This window comes from Choloepus didactylus, chromosome 3, assembly GCF_015220235.1.
Source record: "Choloepus didactylus isolate mChoDid1 chromosome 3, mChoDid1.pri, whole genome shotgun sequence".
NCBI lineage: Eukaryota > Metazoa > Chordata > Mammalia > Pilosa > Megalonychidae > Choloepus > Choloepus didactylus.
The window spans coordinates 3,432,535-3,457,444 of NC_051309.1; the positions used below are offsets into that span (position 1 = coordinate 3,432,535).

At 40.8% G+C, this 24,910-nt stretch overlaps 1 protein-coding gene across 6 annotated transcripts in view; it reads left to right on the top strand.

Moving 5' to 3' along the window:
• The window catches only part of HTT (huntingtin), a 193,793-nt gene that overhangs the window by 63,590 nt on the left and 105,293 nt on the right, over positions 1–24,910 (top strand). For all 6 annotated transcript variants that reach the window (XR_005215820.1, XM_037829303.1, XM_037829304.1 and 3 more), the window contains 17 exons: positions 2,367–2,447; positions 3,786–4,147; positions 7,625–7,751; positions 8,028–8,146; positions 9,006–9,117; positions 9,373–9,510; positions 10,341–10,499; positions 10,593–10,690; positions 11,753–11,892; positions 12,929–12,992; positions 13,152–13,252; positions 15,569–15,715; positions 17,020–17,140; positions 18,807–18,883; positions 20,501–20,652; positions 21,695–21,897; positions 24,530–24,656. Coding sequence is in view for 5 of the 6 variants with exons in the window: in XM_037829303.1 (XP_037685231.1) it covers positions 2,367–2,447; positions 3,786–4,147; positions 7,625–7,751; positions 8,028–8,146; positions 9,006–9,117; positions 9,373–9,510; positions 10,341–10,499; positions 10,593–10,690; positions 11,753–11,892; positions 12,929–12,992; positions 13,152–13,252; positions 15,569–15,715; positions 17,020–17,140; positions 18,807–18,883; positions 20,501–20,652; positions 21,695–21,897; positions 24,530–24,656 (2,328 nt within the window). In the remaining variant the exon portion in view is untranslated. The remainder of the gene's footprint in view (positions 1–2,366; positions 2,448–3,785; positions 4,148–7,624; positions 7,752–8,027; positions 8,147–9,005; positions 9,118–9,372; positions 9,511–10,340; positions 10,500–10,592; positions 10,691–11,752; positions 11,893–12,928; positions 12,993–13,151; positions 13,253–15,568; positions 15,716–17,019; positions 17,141–18,806; positions 18,884–20,500; positions 20,653–21,694; positions 21,898–24,529; positions 24,657–24,910) is intronic.

The window sequence follows — 24,910 nt, forward strand, 5'->3', positions numbered from 1 at the left end:
TCTTGTTTTGGATGTTACTGCTTTTTCTATATTTCTTAATGCAGTGGACTCTTACCTGTACCTCTTCTCAACAAAATGACTGTATGTATAAATGTTGCTGGAATCTGATAACTAGGCCTGAATAGGTCTGTAGGGTGGCTTTTAAAAATGACTTTTGTATCATAATTGTTGTATCATAAGTTTCCAGTGCTTCCGGTTAGGAGTTGGCAAACTTTTTCTGTAAAGGGCCAGATAGAAAATAATTGAGCCTCATGGGCATGCTGTCTTGTGCAGCTAATCAACTCTGCCCTCGCTCCAGGTGAGCAGCCAGACAACCTGCCAGCCGACGGGTGTGGCTGTTCCAGAAAAGCTTTATTTACAGAGACAGGCAGGCCATGGTTTGTCTATCCCTGCTTTAGGGAATGCGTTATGCTCTATAAAGGTAATTTATCTGGTTTAAGGAGTATTATTATTTTATTATTTTGTTAATTTGGGCCTAGTTATCATTTTTCAGTCATATTTAACTTTGCACACATCATAGTGTTGCAATAATTTATTTATTTTTATTAATCCAAGGGTTTCTGTTTTATTCTGATAGTTTGGGTACCCATTATCCCCACTTTGCAGTGCCAATTATTTTCTTTTCCAGACTGAATTTCCATGGAAACAATTGCTGTCATTTTCTATTTTGAAATCATAAAGGCCTAATAAACCTTTTTTCATGTCATGATTTGGATATTTAATTGAGAATCTAATGCCTAATAGTATTTGCAGTATTGATTTGGATCTCCACAGGACACTCCTAACATGCTGGCCTTCACTAAATAAGTAAACATTTCCCAGAAGAACCTAGAGTCTCTAATGTTTGGGCCACTGTATTGTGGGATACTTAATCAAGCTTGAGGTTTTGGTGAAACATTGAGGTTGTTTAAAAACCTCAAGAATTCTAGTGAAAATTAATCTCTATATCCTTGAATTAGGAAGACATTTGGGACTTGTGACTAAGTTAATTCTGATACTTGCTTTGTTTTTGAGTCTTTTTTCCCAGGAAAGATGTAGAAGAGGACTGGTTCACATTGTTGGGATGGGTTGTTTTGTCCTTTTTTGTATAGAAAATGGAATATATCCTCAATCTCCTTTTGAGTGTGGTTTTTTTTTTTTTCTCCATTTTTAGTTGTGGTCTTCATACTTTTGTTACAGAAGCAAAATCCTTTTTTCCAGTTGAAATCTGCCTGTATATAAGATAGCTAAAAGCAGGGTTGTTCTGGTTGGAGCTAGGATTTAGGGTTGGGTTCTGGGGAGTGCCCTGGAGTCCCATCTCTGGTAGTAGCTCTGGCTCAAGCTCCTTTGAGGAGCTTGTCCTAGGGAGGGCTCCATGAAACATTTTGCAAACTGCTGATTTGGAGGATAAAGACCTCTTTCATTAAAATCTGAAACTACCTTTTTGGAATTTTATTTGATTTCCCAAGATAAACAACTTGTTCCTTAATGAAGAGTCCTGTTTTCTTTTTAGTAGATATGCTGAGTCGTTTTATTAGTTTTATCTGGAATTTGGGTTTTCTTTTATTTTCTTTCTCTTTTTCTTTGCCTCCAATGTTTTATCATTGTAGCCTTATGTTATAGGAGTTATCACACCTACAACCTTTTCTTTGAAGAGTAGTGAAATTAGAAAGTGGGAATATCAGTAATTATTTGGATAGTGTCATCTAATAAGATTCATTTGTGACATAACCATCAAGATTTAATGAGCCAAGTCCTGTTAAGAATTTTGGTTTCTTTTTTCCTCATTAATATAAGTTGGAAACCATGAATGAAAAAATTTATTTTTAGAACTTTGCAAGAGGTGAAATTTTATTTCATCCTCCCAAATCTTAACATGCTTGAACTTTGGTTGTCAACCATAGAGTTTGGCAAATTAAAATATAATGAAGTAAAAGTGACCTTTAGATATAAAGTTCTATATATAAGTTCTGGTGTGCTTTGGGGATATGACATGAATATTCTAAGGGCTAACAGAATTTGATCTATCCAGACTCAAGCTTATTGCTTCTAAGATTAAATATTAATGTATTATTTGTTATTAGTAGTACTCAAAATTAATATTTATTAATTAAAGTACTTTGCTAAACAGTTTGAGAATCTTTGCTTCTAACTCTTTTCCCATGTAGGTTTATTGATTTTAATTACATTCTTAAAAGAATGTTTCTACAACATTCTTTATGTATGGCATCCTAGAGGTATGAAAGTATTTATATATGAGGATAAACTGTATGAGAAGGTAAATTAAGTATGCCTATGGTTTTCAAATTAGAATGCATGTTTATTTAATTGTTAAAAGTCCTTATTTTTAGCAAACTTAAAAGGAACGTTGCTGCATCATTTAATAGGTAAAGTACTCTTAGGAGAAGAAGAAGCCTTGGAAGATGACTCTGAATCAAGATCAGACGTCAGCAGCTCAGCCTTTGCAGGTAGCCCCTATTTATTTAGTGGTTTGTGTTGACCTTCTTTTACCCCTCTGCCCACTTCACTCTGCTCTCTCTCCACGCACCGCTTCGTGGAGGGCCCCACTGGAGGGCCACTGCGTCGGTTTGCTCAAGTTGGGGAGAGCCCGAGCTTCTTTTATAATGTTTACTTTGAAACATACATGTGTATGTTTCTTGTATCTGATATTTGCTGTTTTCCTGGGTTAAGGTGATTATAAAATTAGGCTTCTACTCCCTGAGCCCAAGTCTGTTGGGGAAGGGGATGGTAAGCTGGTAGAAGTGTCTCATGAGTTGGTTGAGTAGTGGAGGAAGAAGAGGACTAAAAGTTTTCTAGCGATAGCTTAACTGGAAAGAATCTACATTTGTTTACAGGTAGTTATCTAATTATATTCTTTGTTCACCTTGTAAAAGATGAGTATTGGCTAAGATTCTGATAATTGTATTGAATGAGGGTGGTTTGGTTGTATAATCCTACACAAATATTCTTAGATAACTAAAAATAAGGTTAAAATACTTGGGAAGGAAAATCTAACAGTTCTAGTGGTGGTGATTTATTTATTCATTGATTTTACAAAGTAGAAATAATTTTTTTCCTGATTATGAAAATTAAAAAAAATTGTTAAAAACAAACATTTGCAGCTCTAAAAAACAGTGTAAAGTTCAAGTCCTTACTGACCCAGTTGACTCCAGAAGTGACCACTGCTAATAGCTTGGTGTATATCTTTGTGCAGTGATTTTTATGCAGTTTTTTGTTTTGGTTTGGTTTTTGAATGGGAATATTAAAAACTAAACTAGGAAAATGTGGTATAAATTTTTCCTGCGGGGGCTAGGCCTGGCTTTGAGATCTTGAACAGGGTTTTGGAAGAAGGAAGAATCACCCCAAAGAGAGGATGAGTTTACCATTGTTTCTGACCACTGCTTGCTTTGGGGTATGGGGACCCATATCAGGCTGCTCCTGAATTAGAAATATCTTTATCATTGCTCTGAGCTAAGGCTGGAATAGTTGCTTAAGCACTTGAGGTGGTAAGGTTGTATAGCCATACTTTCTCTAGTTTTTGCAATGAAGCACCATTTGAGAATATTCATAGCATTTAAAAAATATCTGTTGGTTATCCTTATTTTGGTTTTATGTAAGTACTCTAGTAAAAGACAATTTTAGTAATGTTTGAAGGGTGTTTTATTACTTGCCTCTGAAATTTTCCTAGTTTATACTTTCACTGTATTTCAGGATGCTTGGCAGTGAAAACACTTGATGATGGTGAATTTTTTGTTAACATTTGTTTTTTTCAACCGTTTATTGAATGAGTATTTCTGTTCTTTCAGCCTCAGTGAAGGGTGAGATCACTGGGGAGTTGGCTGCCTCTTCGGGGGTTTCAACTCCGGGGTCCACGAGTTCAGCTGCTGACTCCACAGGTCATGAGATTATTACCGAGCAGCCCCGGTCGCAGCACACTCTGCAGTCGGACTCTGTGGATCCAACCAGCTGTGACTTGACGAGCGCTGCTACCGACGGGGATGAGGAGGACATCCTGAGCCACAGTTCTAGCCAGATCAGCGCTGTGCCGTCTGACTGTGCCATGGACTTGAACGATGGGACCCAGGCCTCCTCACCCATCAGTGACAGCTCCCAGACCACCACCGAGGGGCCCGACTCAGCAGTCACCCCTTCAGACAGTTCTGAAATTGTAAGTGGGCAGAGGGATGTTCCGGTCTTCTGCAGAGGGGCCTGTTGTATCTCTGAGCTCTTCCCTGGAGGCCCAGACATGGACCCTTCTGCTTATTCTTATCTTCCTGTCTAGCCCACTAAAAGCAGTGCAGAGATCACCAGCTCAGAGCTTTAATGAAGAGCTTGATTTCATTTGATAACTTTATTGAAGTTGACAGCTTAGTTTCACTTTTATGGAACATGGGGGTTCAATAGTTTCTTATATGAATTCTGCTAGAATTTAGGGCTTTGCAAATGCTTTAAGAACTTGTTGGGCGCAGGCTAAATAATACCTTAAGGAGAGTCTGATCAAAAAGTTTGGTACAAGTACATACTGAATTTTATACCCCAATTTTAATTTAAAAATTTGTACTATGAAGTATTTTGCTACTATTGAAAATATTAAGAACATGTTTTTTTTGTCTTGCCTCTAAGTTTTCTTAATGCCATTTTATTGAGAAATATTCACATACCAGATAATCATCCAAAGTGTGCAATCAGTGGTTCTTGGTATCATCATATAGTTGTGCTTTCATTACCACAATCATTTTTTGGACATTTTCATTACTCCAAAAATAAAAAATAAAGATAAAAAAGAACACTAAAACATCCCATTTCCCCTGCCACGCCTTATTATTCATTTAATAGTTGTCTCCATTTTTCTACTCATCTGTTCATCCACTGGATAAAGGGAGTGTGAGCCACAAGGTTTTCACAATTAAACAGTCACAATGTGTAAGCTATATAGTTATACAGTCGTCTTCGAGAATAAAGGCTACTGGCCTGCAGTTCAACAGTTTCAGGTATTTCCTTCTTGCTATTCCAATACACTAAAAACTTAAGAGGGATATCTGTATAACACAGAAGAATAACCTCCAGAATGACCTTTCAACTCCATTTGAAATCTCTCAGCCCCTGAAACTTCACATTGTTTTGTCTCACATACCCTCTTGGTCAAGAAGATGTTCTCCATCCCACGATGTCGGGTCTGGATTCCTCTCCCGGAGTCACGTCCCACGTTGCCAGGGAGATTTACACCCTGGGAGTCAGATCCCACGTAGAGGGGAGGGCAGTGATTTCACCTGCCAAGTTGACTTAGCTGGAGAGAGAGGGCCACATCTGAGCAACAAAGAGGGATTCAGGGGGAGACTCTTAGGAACAATTATAAGCAGGCGTAGCCTCTCCTTTATAGTAACAGGCTTCTTAAGGGCAAGTCCCATGATAGAGGGTTCGGCATATCAAACCGCCATTCCTCGTTGTTTATGAGAACATCAGCAGTCATCCAGGTGGGGAAACCCAGCACCTCTGCATTTTCTCCCAGCTCCTCAGGGGGGCTTTGCGTATTTTTTTCGTTGCCTTTTTTTTTAATTAACTTTATCGAGAAATTTAAAAAAACAATAAAAAACATTTCAGACAAAACAAAACAAAGGAATAAGGAAAAACAAATAACCTAAAATAACTACGTTACTTCCAACATGTTCCTACTCCACCCCAAGAAAATATATAGACTATAACCCAGCAAAGGAAAAAGAAAAACAGATAACCTAAGATAACTACATTTCTGTGAACTTGTTCCTACCATACCCACCAGAAATTAACAAACCATAGTCATTCCTGAGCATTCCTAAAACGTTAAATTTACCCACGATAATTTATCTATTTTTATTAGATTATCATTCCCCCTTCACTAATTGCTATTGTCGCTAGGTCCCTTACATTCTACGTTATAAGCTGTTTATTTTACATTTTTCTGTGTTCACATTAGCGGTAACATACAATATTTCTCTTTTTGTGCCTGGCTTATTTTGCTCAACATTGTCTTCAAGGTTCATCCATGTTGTCATATGTTTCATGACATCGTTCCTTCTTACTGCCGCGTAATATTTCATCGTGTGTATATATCACATTTTATTTATCCACTCATCTGTTGAAGGACATTTGGGTTGTTTCCATCTCTTGGCAATTGTGAATATTGCTGCTATGAACATTAGCGTGCAGATAACTGTTCGTATCACTGCTTTCAGATCTTCCGGGTATATACCGAGAAGTGCAATTGCTGGATCGAAGGGTAACTCTGTATCTAGTTTTCTAAGGAACTGCCAGACTGTCTTCCAGAGTGGCTGAACCATTATACAGTCCCACCAACAATGAATAAGAGTTCCAATTTCTCCATATCCTCTTTCAGCATTTTTAGTTACCTGTTTGTTTAATGGCAGCCATTCTAATTGGTGTGAGATGGTATCTCATGGTCTTAATTTGCATCTCCCTAATAGCTAGTGAAGCTGAACATTTTTTCATGTGTTTTTTGACCATTTGTATTTCCTCTTCAGAGAACTGTCTTTTCATCTCTTTCACCCATTTTATAATTGGGCTGTCTGTACTGTTGTAGGATTTCTGTATATATATGAGATATCAGTCTTTTGTCAGATACATGGTTTCCAAATATTTTTTCCCATTGAGTTGGCTGCCTCTTCACCTTTTTGACAGATTCCTTTGAGTTACAGAAACTTCTAAGTTTGAGGAGTTCCCATTTAACTGTTTTTTCTTTCGTTGCTTGTGCTTTGGCTATTTACTAGCTGGGGGGCCTTGGGCACTGTCATTCTTTGCCTCAGTTTTCTGACCCATAAAGTGAGGCTCAGAACAGTCCTTGTGTCTTAAGAAGGCTACAGGGGATAACCCTGGGGAAGCACTTCTGCCTGGGGCACGGTAAGGTACTTAGCGCTATCGTGGTGTCAGGACTTCTGTTTTAACCTGTCACCTGGCTTAGCTAAGGTATTTGTGTAAACTAATCTGAGGGTGGAAATAATTTCCTGCCTCTGTTTGACCATATAGCTTGATTTTTTTTTAATTGGGGAGGAACCTGGAAAGACTTTCTAAAAGTGATATAGAAAATAGAATTTATTTCAATAACTTTTTAGTGGTTTGAGAGTCCTCTGTCTCACTCAGTTTAATTTTCAGGTAAATTATATAGGGGATTTCAAGGAGATGTGGGAAGTTTTGCACTATGGAATTATAACCCAAGCTTTTGGCTAAAGACATGGAGCACACTTCCTCAAATTCAGTGGGCTCAGTTCTCAGTGGTAGCAGTTTCAGAGATAACTGATACTGTTAGGTTTTGGTCTAAAACCTTTTTCCTCACTTCTGACTTACTGTAAAATTTACTTTTATGTGAGGGCAAATATTTTTGCTTGGATCTTTTTCATGATATGAGGGAAATTTCCAGGTTGGAATTTCTTTGGAAATTTCAGAGCTGTAAAGCATTCCATAATGTCCTGTTAATGTGTGAGCAATAAGCCCTACACATGCATTTATGTGCATTTGCGTAGATGGCCTTAGTTTTTCCACATTTAAGGTATAGTCCCCAGCATTACCCCTGTCTTACCTTGGCCTTTCCGTGTTGGACTTGTCACTTCGTGCCACCCTCGGGCTTTCTCATGGCCCCTCTTGACTCGTTCAGGTGCTGGATGGCGCCGACGGCCAGTGCCCGGGAATGCCGATGGGACAGCTGCAGGACGAGGAGGAGGAGGCCACCACGGGGCTTCTTTCTGAGGAGGGCTCGGATGCTTTCGGAAGCTCATCGCTCGGTATGTGTGTTTCAGGCCATGGACCACAATATGGCCTCATTTTCAGTCTGAGGTATTTTAATTTTCTCTTCTTCCAAGAAGAAATATCTCGGTATCTTTGTTTTCTGAGTTGTACATGGCAATGAGGAAAATGAGTTGAGGAAGGACCATACTTTTTCTTGATCTAAATCCTGTAGTTTCAGTGTTTTCTTGGTGTAAATATATGTATTTGTGTTTTATTTGGAAACCATTGGTAAGTAGACTTTTCACTTAATCTGGATTTCTCTGTTTTTGAAGCCCTTCAACAAGCACATTTATTGAAAAGCCTGGGTCACAGCCGGCAGCCTTCCGACAGCAGTATAGATAAATTTGGGTCAAGAGATGAAACTGCTGAACCAGTTGATCAAGAAAACAAGGTGAGGCACTGAGGCACGTACCGCCTGAGCACTCTGACCTCGCATGGGTTTTAAAATCACCCTGGTTCCCGGCTCTCTGGCATGCTTATTGCTTTCCTTTGCTTTGGCTTGAGCTCTTTTCCCTTTAAATACTGATTTCTTCACAGACCTGCTCTTCTTTCTGCCTTGCCAGGTACTACCCAAGTCCTTAACATTTGCCTCCTTTGAGAGTCCTTCCCAGACAGTTCTATCCTGTACTGATTGCTACCCTGCCAGATTCCTGTGATACCGATTTCTTGAACCGTTCATTTGATGGTCATACGTGGTCTTGTAGCATTTCTTGTTTTTGTTGCATTGATCTCTTTGTAAAACATATCTTTATATTGTTTGTCTTTATGAAGGGTGTCCTGTCTTTCCAGTTAATTATAAATTCCTTGAGGGCAAGGAGTAGTTAGTTTATAGTACATTCTCAATCAGTTGCAAATTCCAGCAGTTCCTTCTTGTTCTCCATCCTACCAGGCTATGTCCTCTCACCTTTGGGCTTTGCCTGGAGAGCTCCTGCTTTCCTAAAGAAGACCTTTCCTGCTTTACTTCCCCTGCAGACTTTCATGCTCTTGGGTGCACTCTTGCTGCATGAGAGCTTCTCCCTATCGCAGAGCACACGACACGGTGTTCTGTCTTTTGACCGGTCTGTTTTCTGCTAGATTGTGACTTTGATGAGGGTGAGGTCAGACATGTGTACTTGCAAAGATGTGCATCTTTGTATTCCTAGCACTTAGTGTGCTTACTGTATCCAGAACTATTGTTGGGTGAACTAATGAATGAATGTATCGCTTCTTTGATTTTAAGACAGACAAAATGTGAGTTTTCTCTGTTCTAGCCTTGCAGAATCAAAGGTGACATAGGACAGTCTACTGATGATGATTCTGCACCTCTTGTCCATTGTGTCCGCCTTTTATCTGCTTCATTTTTGCTAACTGGGGAAAAAAACGGTATGTATAGAAGCTCAGGTGCAGAACAGAAGGAAATAAACTTTGGGTTTCAGAGGTCAACTTGGTGGCCAACTTTTTGCCTAGTTATTGCCGCAGAGGGAATAGAAATTGAGGGTGATCTTTGGTTTTCACTGACTGACGGGAGAAGGGAGGGAATGGTGGGGACAGTTGGTTTAGCGGGTCTAGTTTTGTTTATTTGAAAACCAAATGTTCGCTGCTTTGAGGTAGACAGTGACCAAGGTGTTTTCTTCGCAGCACTGGTTCCAGATCGGGATGTAAGGGTCAGTGTGAAGGCACTGGCCATTAGCTGTGTCGGAGCAGCTGTGGCCCTTCACCCTGAATCTTTCTTCAGCAAACTTTACAAAATACCCCTTGACACCGTGGAATACCCTGGTATGTTAACAAGTCATACCTCCTTTCTCATATTTCGTCATTACTTTGAAAATATTTCAGTGTTATGGCAGTGAGGTCTCAGTTAATTTGTGGTATTTGAACTGTGCTGTAGTTCTCCTTAAAACGCATACATAGTGATGTTTTTAGGAGGTTGGACTCCCCTTACAGGCAGTGTTGGGAACTGAAACACACACAACAAGAACTAGAAATCTGGGGAACATATGAGCAAATTTACATACATAATGGATTCGTACCTAAAATGCAAATTGTATAGAGTCAACTTGCCCTTGAATCCCACTCAGCTAAGCTGGACGTTCACACTCCGAAATGAGTGGGGACCAAGCCCGGCCAAGGTAGCAGCAGCTCCATGTCCCCAGTTGTACCCACTTAGGGATGTAGACTCATCACGAAGCAGAATGCTGGAAAGAATTGCGCTTTAAAAATTACCCTCCCGCCTTCTCTTTTTCCCTTTGGGCGAGGGGACAAACTTCTGTTGTTGAATTTACACAGGTTAAGTTTGTGCATATTGTAGTTGAGTCGTTGAAAATGACTTTTGAAATGAAATCTTGGAATTTCGATTGTCAATCTGATCTGACCAGGTTATCTGTTTAATCTGGAATTAAAATCTAGAAAATCTGTTGTGTTGCAGTGACATCAGGTGTAAGATGAATCTAGAAATTCTGAAGCCCCGAAACATAGTCATCTCATTTCTAGATTTCACTGGCACCCCCCGCACCCCTCTTTTCCTCTCCTGATAATTAAGCCTTTACTTTGAGTCAGAAAGTTGAAGGTAGAGAGGCGTACAATGGCCAGGCACTTCGTCCCCACAGAGGAGCAGTACGTCTCGGACATCCTGCACTACACTGATCACGGAGACCCCCAGGTCCGCGGGGCCACTGCCATTCTCTGCGGGGCCCTTGTCTACTCCATCCTCACCCGGTCCCGCTTTCAGGTGGAAGACTGGATGTGCACCATTAGGAGTCTGACAGGTAACAGCTGAGTTTTTCCGTAGTGTCTTTTCCAGACGTCATTCTTAAGTTTAAGTTTACGTGAGGGTCTTTTGTGCTTGCCCTTCTGGTCAGGAAGTACATTTTCTCTGGCGGACTGCATCCCTCTGCTGCAGAAAACTCTGAAAGACGAATCTTCTGTTACGTGCAAGTTGGCTTGTACGGCCGTGAGGGTGAGCATAATCCCTTGTGGAAATAATTTCTTTGATCAGTGGAAATTTTACCATTGTTACAATTAAAGTTGGAGCTTAATATAAGTATTTCCAGACATTCTGAAGCTGTAAATAAGAATAAACACCCATGTATCCACCGCTTAAGAAAGGAGCCATTGCCAGTGAAGTTGAAGTGAAATAGACTCAAGTTTAAGTTAGTGTTTTCTGTTTGAAATATGCCTTTCTCTAAAGGGTATCTTTAGATGTATGCTTTGCTGGCATTAACTGTAAAATTTGTTTAATAAAAACAAAAACAGGACTTTGTTAGGCCCGTAGAATGTTAACGTGACCTTTAGGGATTATTTATTTCATTCTCTATTTTTAGTGTTCAAGCAGAACTGCATCAAGTAGAGTTGTTCAGTCTTTTAAGTGATAGAGTGTTGAACCTTTGTGCCCCAGCTGGTTCGTAATTGACGACTGGTCAGTCAACAAGTAGAACTTAGCCCATAACAGAACAAGACAGATGTACCCATGGTTGTCAAATTTATAGGACACCTCTTCTTTTTAAATTTTCATAGCCTAGCAGGAGTTTTTCCCTTGTCCTGAATTTTTCCCAAGTTTCCCTCAGCCGTGTCTTTTCCTGAGCAGGAGGAAATGTGTTGGCAGCACAGTTAAGTCAGCAGGGCTGCTGAGCTCTGAGCCCAGGTGTGAAGAGGAAGGCAGACGGCAGGGGGCCCCGCTCCATCCTCACGTGCAGCGAAGGGTGCTGCAGTGGGCAGCCATCGCCTCTTCAGAGAGGCAGTGAGACCCTTGTCTTTGGCTGAGGCCTTGGAATTGCCGTGTTAGGGTCAAGGCCAAGACACAGGCGGAAATGGGAGGAAGGAAGAAACAAAGTTATGTCAAAGGGATCTTTAAATTTATATATCCTATAAACTTTTTGGGAAAATGTTGAAGAAGTGCAACATCCCTGTTGCAGTTATGAAAACACACACAACACAGGGTGGTGTCCTAAAACCTTCAGGAGACAGCTGTTGAGTAAGGTTAAACTTGAAGCCATCTTACTGCGAACACCTTGTTTTTCAGCACTGTGTCATGAGTCTGTGCAGCAGCAGCTCCAGTGAATTAGGGTTACAGTTGATCATCGATGTGTTGACCCTGAGGGATAGTTCCTATTGGCTGGTGAGGACAGAGCTTTTGGAAACTCTTGCAGAAATTGACTTCAGGTAAGTGAATCAAGTTCATTAGATTAATTGAACTAAAGCTTCTCAGAAGTTTGAACCAGTAATCAAAAGTCCTGGGGGTCAAGCTAGCAGTGATGTTATCAAGTAACTAGTCCATCAGAAATCTGAGTGGTTTAGATAACCAGTCATAGTTATCTCCTTCCCAGTGGCTTTTTGCTGAACTTTGTCTTACACTTAGATATAGGCAATGGAGTGGATTTTCCTGATAGTCTTAGTCATTTAAGTGTTCTGGTGGTTGGAATAAAAGAGCTCTGAATTTTTTCCACTGTTGTCTTAAACTTAAAAATGTAGTTTATATCACTTCTGCTTGTTTAAAAGAATGTTTCCATCATTATAGAGAACTTGGGTAAGATGGATGGTTTGTATTTGGTTGCAATTAAAAAATAAACTTTGATATGTTGTACTTTTCATTTTCTAAAAATCATTTTTGGCTGGAAATGTTTTCAGTGCTCTCTTTCAGAAGGGAAAATTTGCTTTTATAATCCAGATGTTTGTTTTTTTAAGTCTTCCCTTATGGAGTCTTTGCTATATGCCAGGCACTGTGCTGTGTGCACTTCACGGGTCATTTATTTTTTCATCCTCAGAACATCTCGGTGAACTGGGTCTTATTCTTACCTCCATGCCGCAGATGAGGAAACAGAGCAGGGATGTGAACGTGTCCTGGCCACGCAGCCAGTCAGTGTGGGGCTGGGCTGGGTCTCAGGTGGGAGAAAATATGCAGGCTGCTCACTTGACTTCTATGCTATATGTCCCATCTCATTCTGTCAGGCATTTGGAGTATTTAAGAATAGTAGATGTTTACATATTTTCAAGAAGAACAACTTCCTGGGCAATAGCTTAGTGCATCTAGAATTATGACTTCTGCTTATTTAGAGAATGGTTAGCTGAGAGCTCCCTCTGGAAACTTCCTGGCACATGGACCCTGCTGCTCTGGAGCAAGCCGGGTTGGGCCCTGCAGGGTCCTCAGGGCTGAGTGTGGAGTCACTGAACTGTTCCATTACTGTGTCCTTCTTGTCAGGTTGGTGAGCTTTTTGGAGGCAAAAGCAGAAAGCTTACGCAGAGGGGCTCATCATTACACAGGGGTAAGTGATGGATCTGCGGGGCCTTCGCGTTTCAGGGCTGTGCGCCGGAGGGGTCTTTCCTTATGACTTCACAGTTTCTGAGACGGAGTGGGGGTTGTATACGAATCTAAAATTTAGTCAAACACATTTACATCTGTTTTTATTATCTTCTCTCTGAAGCTTTTAAAACTGCAAGAACGAGTGCTGAATAACGTGGTCATCTACCTGCTGGGGGATGAGGACCCCCGGGTACGGCACGTGGCCGCGGCGTCCCTGACAAGGTACTTCTCTCTAGTAACCTTAGTACCCAAATGCTTTCTCTCTTTATTACCCTCATTTTGGCTGAAGTACCAAGTGGTCTGAGGGTGGGCAAAAGAAAGAAGAAGTCAAAGGATGCAGAGTAGTTTTCCTGAATCTGTTGAGCTCATTTTCAGCCAATCTATTGTTAAACTTTCAAAAACAAAATTCACTACCATGATTCTAAAATAGTAATTAAAACAATGACAAAATACCAATCCATAGTTGTAAAAGTAGTGCATTAAGAGAAAAATAAAAGCCACCTACTATTCAAAGCCACCTTCTGTTCTACCACCTGGAGATAATGACTTTTACATTTTGTTTTATATCCTGTGTATGGGTTTCTTTTTCAAAATTGGGATTGAAATGAATATGCAACTTTGTAATCTGATATTTTTCACTTAATATATTATTAGCATTTTCCTGTTGTTAAATACTCTTCTAAAACAGGAACTTTAATTAGTGGCCCTTTTTTTTACTACGTGCTTGCGATAAATTTTTTTATAGAAATATCATTTTGCTGGATGTTAAGTTTTCATTTGGTTTAAATAATGAATAAAGCTCCAGTGAACATTGTTATACATAAATCTTTGTGTATAAATTGTGGGGTTTTTTTATTTTTTAAGAATTAATTCTTAAAAGTTGAATTATTGGACCAAGCATTTTTGTGTTTTTTTTTTTCTCTAATAGCTTTATTGAGGTATAATTTACATTGTTTAAAATTCATCCATTTTAAATGATTTTTAGTAAATTTATGGAGTTGTGCAACCATCCCCACCACTCAAATATTGGAACATGTCCATCACCACAGAATATCTCGGTTGCCCATTTGCACTAAGTCCCCGTTCCCAGGTCCAGCCCCAGACAACCACTTACCTGCTTTCTGTCTGTGAGATCTGCCTTTTCTGGACATTTTATATCGGTGGAGTCATACAACAGGTGGTCTTTTGCATCTGGCTTTTTTTCACTTAGTTTTGAGGCTCATCCTGATGTATGATGATGTATGTTGTAGCATACATCACTAGTTTACTCCTTGTTATTGCTGAATAGCATTCCTTGTGTGGATAATACCAGATTTTATTTATCCATTTACCAGCTGATGAATATTATTATCATTCGTATTCTTTGGCTATTATGATAATGCTGCTGTGAACACTTGCTTGTAAGTCTTTGTGTGGACACTTTTTGTCATTTCTTGTGGGTGGATACCAGAAGTGGATTTTTTTGTGGGTTTTGATAATTATTGCAAGACTGCTGTCCAGCAATGTACCAATTTATACTTCCACTACTAGAGTATGATTTTGCCTGATTCTTCCCCGTTCTTCAAAAAATTTTAAGTATGTTTCAGTTTTATAGGCAGAAGTTGATACTTATTTTTTAAATAACTTTTACCTTGTTTTGAAAGTAACAAATGTTTAAAAATTAGGAATATATAAAGAAGGAAATAAAAATATCTGTCATCAGATTACTCAAAGAAAGCGAGAGTTAGATATTTGTGTATATGCTTTTCATCATTGGCAGTTTACATTTCTTTTATTACTGTGAGGTGTGCTTTTTCATTTACTTGAGTTTGCATGACTTTTGCCTAATCAGAGATTTCGGATCCTTACCATTTGCTGTAAATGATGGCAATTATACCCTAGAAAAAATTGTACTTGGGACCATGTCTCCGTGGAGGAATTTGCAGTTTGCAATCCAGTGTAATAAAATAGTTGATTGTTCCTGAAAGTTGTCTGCACCATCTGTCGGTGTATGAGTGCGCTCACATACAATTTGTACTGAGTTTTTATTGCAGAAATGAGCCCTTGTGTTCATTTAGGAAAATGTTTCTCATATTTTGCCGTTGAGTCCAGGTTAGATTTGTAAGGGAACTCAGCTGGTGCTCCACCCTTTGGGAGGCTATGGGAGAATTTGGGCAGACTAAATTGCAGAATTGCCCAAGAGGCTGCTGCTAATCAGATCTGCTCCCTGCTCAGTGCTTTCTGTGTGCAGTGGCTTGATGCATTTGTTGAGGCTGATCAAGATGATCAAGGTTCTTTTTTAATCAAAACATTTAAGTATTTGTAGAGAAGGATCCCATTTCAGGTAAGAAGGAAGTATACCACCAAGCTGTTTCAGAGGAGGTGTGTGGGGGGGAGTAGTGTTGTGATTGGAGAGCACCCACGAGGACCACTGCCACTGACCAAGACTGTGGGTAGATTTTAGGGGTGGTGAGGTGGGGTGGTGGTGGGGAGAAGGGTGGTGATTCACAGGTGAGTTTCATATACTTTCTTAAATTAAAAACCTTACTTTTATGTTAGGCTTGTTCCAAAGCTGTTTTATAAAGGTGACCAAGGACAAGCTGATCCAGTGGTGGCTGTGGCAAGAGATCAAAGCAGTGTTTACCTGAAACTTCTCATGCATGAGACGCAGCCTCCATCCCACTTCTCGGTCAGCACCATAACCAGGTATACTAATTGAGCCATGTCTTGACATTGTTGGATGCCCTTTCTTGATACCTTTCTTTAAGGCTTTAATTTAAGACATTTATTTTCTAGAAAAAAAACCTTTAGGTCAGTGTGTTTGAGTAGGTAATCCTCTTTTGCTAGGTTTTTTTTTTTTTTTATGTTTTTCAGGATTTGCTACCTCTTTATTTAAGCACTGCAGCAGTTACACAGCTGTGACATCCTAAACCTTTTAGTTTGTTCATTGCAATCCACACATGGACACACACAGTGTATTTTTGTGTATGACTCTTAACCCTTCACTAAAACTTTGTCCAATAAAATTTTTCACTTTATTTGTGTTGCCTGTGAAAAGCAGGGTATTTATATCATGCCTATTGATTTGTAGGTTTAATGTTTAATGTTATTTAGGGTTAACCACTAGTTCAGTGCTTTGCAGAATTATTATTCACATGTGTCGTAAGAAGCTTTTGAATACAGTGTCAAGCGGCTGTGTATATCCCATTCTCATCTGATTCTCGGATGAGCAACATAGACTAGAGTAGAAATGCTTTTAGAATACTTAGATGGCAACAAAGATGAGTAGAATATTTCATTAAAATTGGTTGCTACCTACTACTTTGAACAGTTCCAGCCTTAACCTGACTTGTTGACATTCAGCTATGTTTTTTTGGCTCTTGGATGGTAAACAGATTTACCAATTGTGCAGCTGTGTTTGTTACTTAGCTACCTGCTTTGTGAGAATTTATAGGAGAAAATAATGTAATAATCTCTGTAGTTTTGTTGTTGAGTCCCTCCAGTGGACAAGGCACTGTGAGGAATACAGAAGTGAATTGATCATGGATCCCGTTTGGGCTTCATTTATACAGTGGGGGAATTAGAATTTGTAGTAACTCTAATGGGGGATAGAAATAGATGCATGCCAGGAATGAAATACATAAAAAGTGCTGTGGGGTCCAGTAGCAAGGAAGGGAACGTGGTATCTTGGAATCAGGAATGACTTCGTGAAGGTCTCCTAACTTGTGTTCTGAGAAGTGTGTGGCTTATGCCACGTGGAGGTGCAGGCAAAGCTGGGAGGGGAGGGTTGTTCCAGCGCCACGGTGGATGTGATGGAGGCAGAGGCGGAAGAAGGAGGACATGAGTATTTCAGCTATTTTCACAGAATAAGGACCAAATTTATTTCAAGTCTCTTTAGTTCAACAGTTAAGTCTGCTTTGAATCTCTTGGCCTTTCATCTTAAACTCTTAAATGCCATTTGGTCTTTTAGAATATTGTAAGCTTTAACAGTATATTGTTTTTCTTATCAGAATATATAGAGGCTATAACTTACTACCAAGCATAACGGACGTCACCATGGAAAATAACCTTTCGAGGGTTGTTGCAGCGGTCTCTCATGAGCTAGTCACATCCACCACCCGGGCTCTCACAGTAAGTCTTCTCTGGTTGGCTTTGTGATGTTGATTTTCAGTCGTTTGTATGTTCACATCTAATGGTCCTACTTATCTTTGGTGCTTACTAAAGAATTGTGCTTCTGTGAATAGAATCTTGGTTTCTTCCAACAGGAATGAATGTAAAGAACTGTTTTTCTGATTATTAAAGTAACATTAAGTTCACTGTGAAAAAAAAAATCACCCAGGCAGTACAGGTGGACATAAAAACGTAAAGGAACACTCCTATAATCCTACTGGGAGAGAGATGCAGGGTTCCCCTCTTGGGTGTAACTTCCCAGGACCCCTTGATTGAAGAGCTTGATGGTCTGTGCTCCTCATGTTCCTGCTCACCGTGGGACCCGTATGTTTAGCGCAGTAGGCTGAACTCTGGATTGGCGAGTCAGATACTACCAGCACCCTTGGCTCGGAGAGACAAAGAGAGTGCCCCGTCTGTGAGGCCTTAACTCCTATCCTGTGTATGTGAATATTCCCTGTGGGCCTTGGATTCTAGTTCCGAGCTGATCACAGACTGTGCAGGGGAAGTGAGATAATGCCTCTGTGACTTCTAGGCTTGGTTTCTGCTTCTAGCAAATGGAGTTAATTCCCTCCAGCTCAAGACATATCACAGTGTGGCTAAAAAGATTAAATGAGAATAAAATATTAGGTTGAATCATATGAAATTGCTTTTTTTTTGTTTGTGGGACAAAAGACAGTCAAATCTTGGCAATTTATGAACCGTATGGTGGCTCAAATTAACCAACCTAAAGTGGGTCTTTGAAAAGTTAAAGGCCATTGTAAAACACATCCCACAAATTAGTTCTTTAAGTCTCATACAGGCCTCTGAGGGAGTAGTAATATTGTCCCCATTTTACTGATGAGGAGATTAAGACATGCAGTTGCTAAATGTACTGCACTGGCTCACCCAGCTGGTAAGAGGTGGAGTGGGGATTCACCCCTAGTTGGCTGAAATCCACCATGCGGCGCTGCCACACCATGCCAGTTGGCGCTGAATATACATCACAAGTTTAAAATACTTGACTTAGTGGCCTCGTCATATATACTAACAAAAAAGTCAGAAATGCCAACTGAGAATTTTGTATAATCTAATTATCTATACCATTATTTGTAATTCTAAAATTGGAAAAGAACCATATTAGCCAAGAATTCAGGTATGATGAAATTCTGAACATATGGTAATATATTATGCACAGGCTCACCTACATGTGCCAGGCACTGTTGTAGACCTGGAATGTAGAAACAAACAGGATCCCTACCCTCTTGGCTCTTAGAGTCTGCTTAGGGGGGTTGACATTAATTGGCTGGAACTGAGATCCTAAAGCCTCATAGGAGCAAACCACACGCAGGCAGAGCAGGTGGCTTGAGGCAGCTCAGGCCCCGACCAAGGGAGCTGCACGCCTGCTACAGCTCTCCACTGGGATGACGTTGGCCCTGCCCTTTCCTTAGGCTGTATTTCCAGTGTTCTGCTGTGTTTTCTAAGGTATGGATTTGTACCTCAGTAGGACAGAGAGCATACGGTTGGAAGTCACTCACAGATCAAAATTTGTTTCTCACTGTCTGTACTTTTGGTAAAGGGTGGAAGAAAGTTTAGTTTAATGAACGTATTTTGTGTTTGAGTGTGATTTTATGATTCCTTTCTTCTTTAGTTTGGATGCTGTGAAGCTTTGTGTCTTCTTTCAGCTGCCTTTCCAGTTTGCGTTTGGAGTCTGGGCTGGCATTGTGGGTGCGTATTTCCCTCAGCGTGCAGCTGTCTTCAGTTATGGGACACAAGCTTAGCTATCGGATCCTGCTTTCCTTTCTTAAGTCTTTTATCCATTTGGTCTTTTTGGAAAGATGTCTGAGGAGGTGTTCCGGTCTGCTAATGCCACCGTTATGCAAAATACCAGAAATGGATTGGCTTTTATAAAGGGGGTTTATTTGGTTACACAGTTACAGTCTGAAGGCCATAAAATGTCCAAAGTAAGGCATCAACAATTAGGTACCTTCACTGGAGGATGGCCAATGGCGTCCGGACAAACCTCTGTTAGCTGGGAAGGCACATGGCTGGCATCTGCTCCAGAGTTCTGATTTCAAAATGGCTTTCTCCAAAATGTCAGTGTCAGCTTCCAAGGCCATCTTCAAAATGTGTCTCTCAGCTGTAGCTTCTCACCAGAATGTCACTCTCAGTTGCTCTGAAGTCCTCTGTCTGTGAACTCCTTTATAGGACTTCAGTGGTCCAATTAACAGCCACCCTGATTGAGCAGGGTGACACCTCCATGGAACTTATCCAGTCAAACGTTTCACTCACAGTTGATTGAGTCACATCTCTATGGAAACACTCAATCAAAGAATTCCAATCTAATCAACACTAATATGTCTGCCCCGACAAGATAGCATCAAAGAATACAGCTTTTCCTAGGGGACATAATATATACAAACCAGGACAGGAGGGAATACTTGCTTCACCCTATTGTATGAAACACTGGCTTAGTTGTCATTCTAATGCCTGTCAAATACTTACCCTTAAGCAAGCAGTTTTGGAGATTTGAGGATGTAATCTGGAGGTTCTTGTAAGGGAATTTAAATATGCTGATAAATGACTTTTTTAATTGGCATCATTCCTTCCAAAATTATCCACTATTATTAAAGATTTAGAAATTTTTTTTTTTTTGCTTGAAATCACATGTGACCTGGCATACAAAACTGTGATAAACTAAAGAATGTAATTTAGGAAATACTGTACTTATTAGCAATTTTCATGTAGAAGTTATTTTTCTCCAGTTGATGCCATAAAATAGCATCTGTGAATTGAGAAGTCGCTTTTCCACAGCATTAAAGAGTAGGCTTTTATTATGTGTACTAATTGTTGAGAAAAATTTTGGTGAATCACCATTTCATTTGGAAGTAAATGTGCAGATTTCTTATCGTGTCAACATACGGCAAATTAAGATTTGCTTGAAGTGGATTGGATTTCTTGGTCATGAATGATTATGCTCCTTTCAACAGCTATTGTTGAGCAACTACAGTTTCCAGCCATTGGTCCAGAATTGGACTTGCCTTCTAGGCAATTTTGACACTGGAGGAAAAGGTGCTGAATCAAAATTAAAGAAAGTTAGAAACTCATCAGAATAAACATACAGTTCCAATACTTTTATTCAAATCTGCTATCTTATTTCACTTCTCAAATAATTTTTGTGGAGCTATGATTTATAGGAAAAGTATTAGTTAACAATAATATAATTGATTATGAGGTGGTATAAAATGTATAGTGACATACCTGCCTTTTGGGTTCATAAGAGAAAGCAAGGCTGTTTGCTTTGAAAATTTCTGTACTATGACCTTGCAAAATGTCTGCTTTCAGGGTCCCTCCACTGAGCGCCTCAGATGAGCCTGGGAAGACCTGCACGGTCGGCATGGCCACGGTGATCCTCACCCTGCTCTCCTCGGCTTGGTTTCCACTGGATCTCTCAGCTCACCAAGATGCCTTGATCCTAGCTGGGAACTTGCTCGCAGGTACAGGCACTGAATTGAAACAGGAGCTCTAGGTCTTCAGTTTTTGATTGATAGAGGGTGGGGGTGGTGAGCATAGGAAGGAGAAATATTGAAAGGTCATTGCCAATGGCAGTTTGTTCCTGTAGGGAACAATTTTCAGTGTTTCCTACAAGTGTATATGAATGTGTGCTATTGACAGCTCTTCTGTGCTAAGTATTTCAAAGTAGCTTTTTCCAGTTGGTCCCTCATTGGGTACTATAAGAAAGTATAATATATGGGCTCCATTCTCCAGTCAGTCGTACATTAGTGGTTATATGTATAAATAAAAGTAGAATAAAAGATGGATATTTAGTACAGTGACAGCACAATATGACCATCATTAGCTTCCTTTGGGGATCAGGACAGGAAATAAGATATATGAGCTGGCAGGAAAGGTCACGCCAGATGGGGCACAGCATGTGCAAAGACATGGAGATGTGGACAGTCACATGACATTTGGGGACTGTAAATAATTTTGGATATCGTGAGGATGGAAAACATGGCTAGTGAGGAAGGCAGGGCCCATTGAAACAGACGGGGGTGAGGGGCCTTGCCCGTCCCCAGTAAGGAGTCGGAACTTTTTCTTTTCACTTTGGGAGGTCATTGAATGGTTTCATGAAAAGGTAATAGCAGTTGTAGTAGTATTTTAGAAAGATTACTCGGCTGCCTTGAATGTGGGTTGGAGAAGATGAGGAAACTCAGGAGATTAATATTATTAAAGTAAGAGACCGAGAGAGTACAAAGTAAGATGATAGTTTTGAAATCGTGGGGGAAGAGACTGAAAGAGACTAAGGAGGCAGAATTAACAGTCCTCGGTCACCAACTGAACTTCGGTTCTGAGGCTCAGGAAGGGGCCTACATGACTGTCTCATTCTGGGTGGGTGACAGTCGTGGAAATCAGGAACACAGATTTTGGGTTGAAAGTCAGGTGTCAGTTGACCTCAGGTGGCATTTCAGCATAGATGGCTCTAAATGACTCACATTTTTTCAAGCTGCTTGGGTGATGTATGTGCCTGTGTCACAGCCAGTGCCCCCAAATCTTTGCGAAGTTCATGGACCACTGAAGAAGAGGCCAACCCAGCAGCCACCAAACAAGAAGAGGTGTGGCCAGCTCTGGGTGACCGAAGCCTGGTGCCCATGGTGGAACAGCTCTTCTCTCACCTGCTGAAGGTGATTAATATCTGTGCACATGTCTTGGATGATGTGGCTCCTGGACCAGCAATAAAGGTAATTTCTTACCTGGGGCAGTACCCAAGTACTTATCCATCCTCTTGACTCTGTGGGCTTCCAAACATACCTTCATTTGGGCACCTGTCCCTCCCTTCTCTTTTGCTTAAAGGAACAGAATTGCTCATATCTTGACATTAAATTTAACATCAAAATGTGATAGTGTATTTTATAGTCCTTTAGATATTACCTACCAATTATTGTTATCTCTAATTGGAATTTGAAGCTTAACTAGCTTTATTCTTCAGCTTTCAGCATTCGCCAAGAAAGCTCAACATTGAAGTTGTTGGCCTAAATAACTCTTTTGCTGTCCCCTGAAATGTTGGCAAAGCAGTTTTGCTTTTTTGTGAAATACGCCATCAGTGAAGATCAACTTCACAACAAATGTTAAAAACTATTCCCGTCAGGAATTTAAGACATCAGTCAACTGATAAATGATATCTGTTCTTCTCTCTTTCCTGGGTCTTCCATCTTGAGTCTCCTTTACTTTCATGTACTCCTTTAGCTACCAGTTGGTCTCCTCCCCTTCACTGGAGGCTTTTCTGGGGAGTTACATCTCCCAATTTCAAACCTGAGTGCTTCCCTCTGCTCTCAGGCAAAGACTGTCATTCTTTACTAAGCCTGTTGGCCTTCTGTGGCCAGGACTCCTGTCCACCGCATCAGCCGTCAGTTCTTTGACTCCTGCAGGTCTGATTTCTACTACCACTACCCTGTAGCAATTCTTCCTGCAACGGTCTTGTCTTTCAGTTTTGCGGATATTTGCCCAGTCCTGTCTCCCTTACCCTCTTTGCATCATTTGGGGCAGCCACTCCTGTCTTGAAACCTGTCTCTTTGGTTGGCTTCCATTCTGCCTCTGGTTTTCTCTCCTACCCCCTATCTGCTCCCGGTTACTTTCCTGGTTTAGTCTTTTCTTCCCACCATGAAATGTTTCTAGGTTTTGTCCTGTGTTGTCTTTTCTCTTTATGATCTCTGGGCCAGTGCTGTCCAGTGGAACTTGACGTAGTGTACTGTCCGTGACAATGGCTACTGTCTGCATGTGGCTTTTGAGTTCTTGAATCTGGCTAGTACAACTGAGGAACTGAACTTCTAATTTTGTTTGCTTTTCATTAACTTAAATTGAATTGTAAGTGGCCCCGTGTCATTGGTGGCTCTCCTGTTGGCAAGCACAGCTCTAAGTAGTCAGACCTGCTCATGGCCTCAGTGAGTCGAATACTAGAGACTCCCCGTTTTCAGAGCACCCATCCAGTGTGTTCTGCTGCCACGTGCTGCTGATTTGGAGGATTCGTGGATATCTCAAACACAGACTTCTAAACCAGACTTCTCACCTTCCTTCCCAGTTCTGTGTTTTCCCCCTTTTCCCCTCTTTGAAAAAGGCACCATATGCTTTATCAGGTTGGAAAAAGGGGAGTCAGCACAACCCTTCATTCCTGCCCGCCAAGTCCTTTCAGTTTTCCCAACTAAGTGGCTTGCAAATCAAGACATTGCTATGTGCTCACCAGTGTCATATCTCATCTCGTCTACTGCTCTAGACTTTTTTTTCCTTCTTTTTTTCCTGCTAACAGCTTCATTATGATGTATTCACATACTGTACAGTTCATCCATTTGAAGAATACAATTCACCAGGTTTTAGTATAATCCCCGAATTGTGCAGCCATCACCACAGTTTTAGAACATTTTCTTCACCCATAAAGAAACTCTCTACCTTTTATCTCTTAACCCCCCATTCCTCATTCCCTATCTCCCACCCCCAGCCCTAAGCAACCAGTAATCTACTTTCTGTCTGAATAGAGTTTCCTATTACGGACATTTTTTGTAAACAGAATCATAATAATAGGTGGTCTTTTGTGATCAGCTTCTTTCACGTGGTTTAATGTTTCCAAGGTACATTAGCTTCAACTGTGTCTGAGGTGCTTCCTTGCTCCCTTCTGGTCTGTGCTTCTTATTGCAGCCATTTTATCCCCATCTTTCCCGTTTCACAGATGAGGCTCGGAGACAAAAAGCACTCTTCTGAGATCCTGTAGTTAGTGAGTGCAGAGTAAGGCCTGGAGCCCCGCACTCTGTCTTCTTGTCTCCCACTCTGCCCTCCATGCTGGGCTGTCTCCTGTAGCTCAGGGACCAGAGCATTCTGTATTCTGTAGTGGGAGGCATGTTGCAGATTGGAACGAGTACTGGCTTTAGGGATAGGCTGTTCTGGGTTTGTTAAGCTCTGCTGCTTGTCAGCTGTGGCCTCATTTGTAAAATGGAGTGTAGAGAGTTGCTTTGGATGCTCTTCTGTGTCATGATATGCATCGAGTACCTGGCTGCTTGCTCTTGGAGGGGCGGGCTTGGGCCCAAGCTGCCTCAGGCCCACCTGCCTCCCTGAGGGCTGAGGGGCTCGGGGGCATCTTCTTTCTCTAACCACCCTGAGTGCACCTGTCAGGAAGATCTGGTGCAGTGCCTACTACATGTGGCTGTTGGATGGGTTAACGTGGGTAATGGACGTAAGTCCCTGAGCTGTGTAAATATGGGTTCAAAGGAAAAAGGAGTTGCCTGGCTTAGCTCTTTTCAGCAAGTGTGAAATGTAACCATATGCTGTGGTTTTCACTCTCTGTATTGGTAAAACTTCCTTCACATTTTTTGTTTTCTGTTTTAGGCAGCCTTGCCTTCTCTAACAAACCCCCCTTCTCTAAGTCCAATCCGACGAAAGGGAAAGGAGAAAGAGCCGGGAGAACAGGCATCTGTACCATTAAGCCCTAAAAAAGGCAATGAAGTCAGCCCAGGTATGAAGAAATGGCTGGGGAGGGAAGGAAAAGGAGAGGGGATTCGGTGACACATCATCTGTAATGTAGAAATTTAGTATTTAAAGTCACATTCATGGCAAGATTAATGTAACTTGTTATTTTAAGGATATAGAATACACAGTAGTGAAGCCCAAGAAACAGTTTCCCCTGGAACGGTTTTAGATAGTAAAAACAAATTACTGTTTTAGCTTGATGAGTACTCGTCCATGTTGTGTGGCAGAGGATTACCTGAG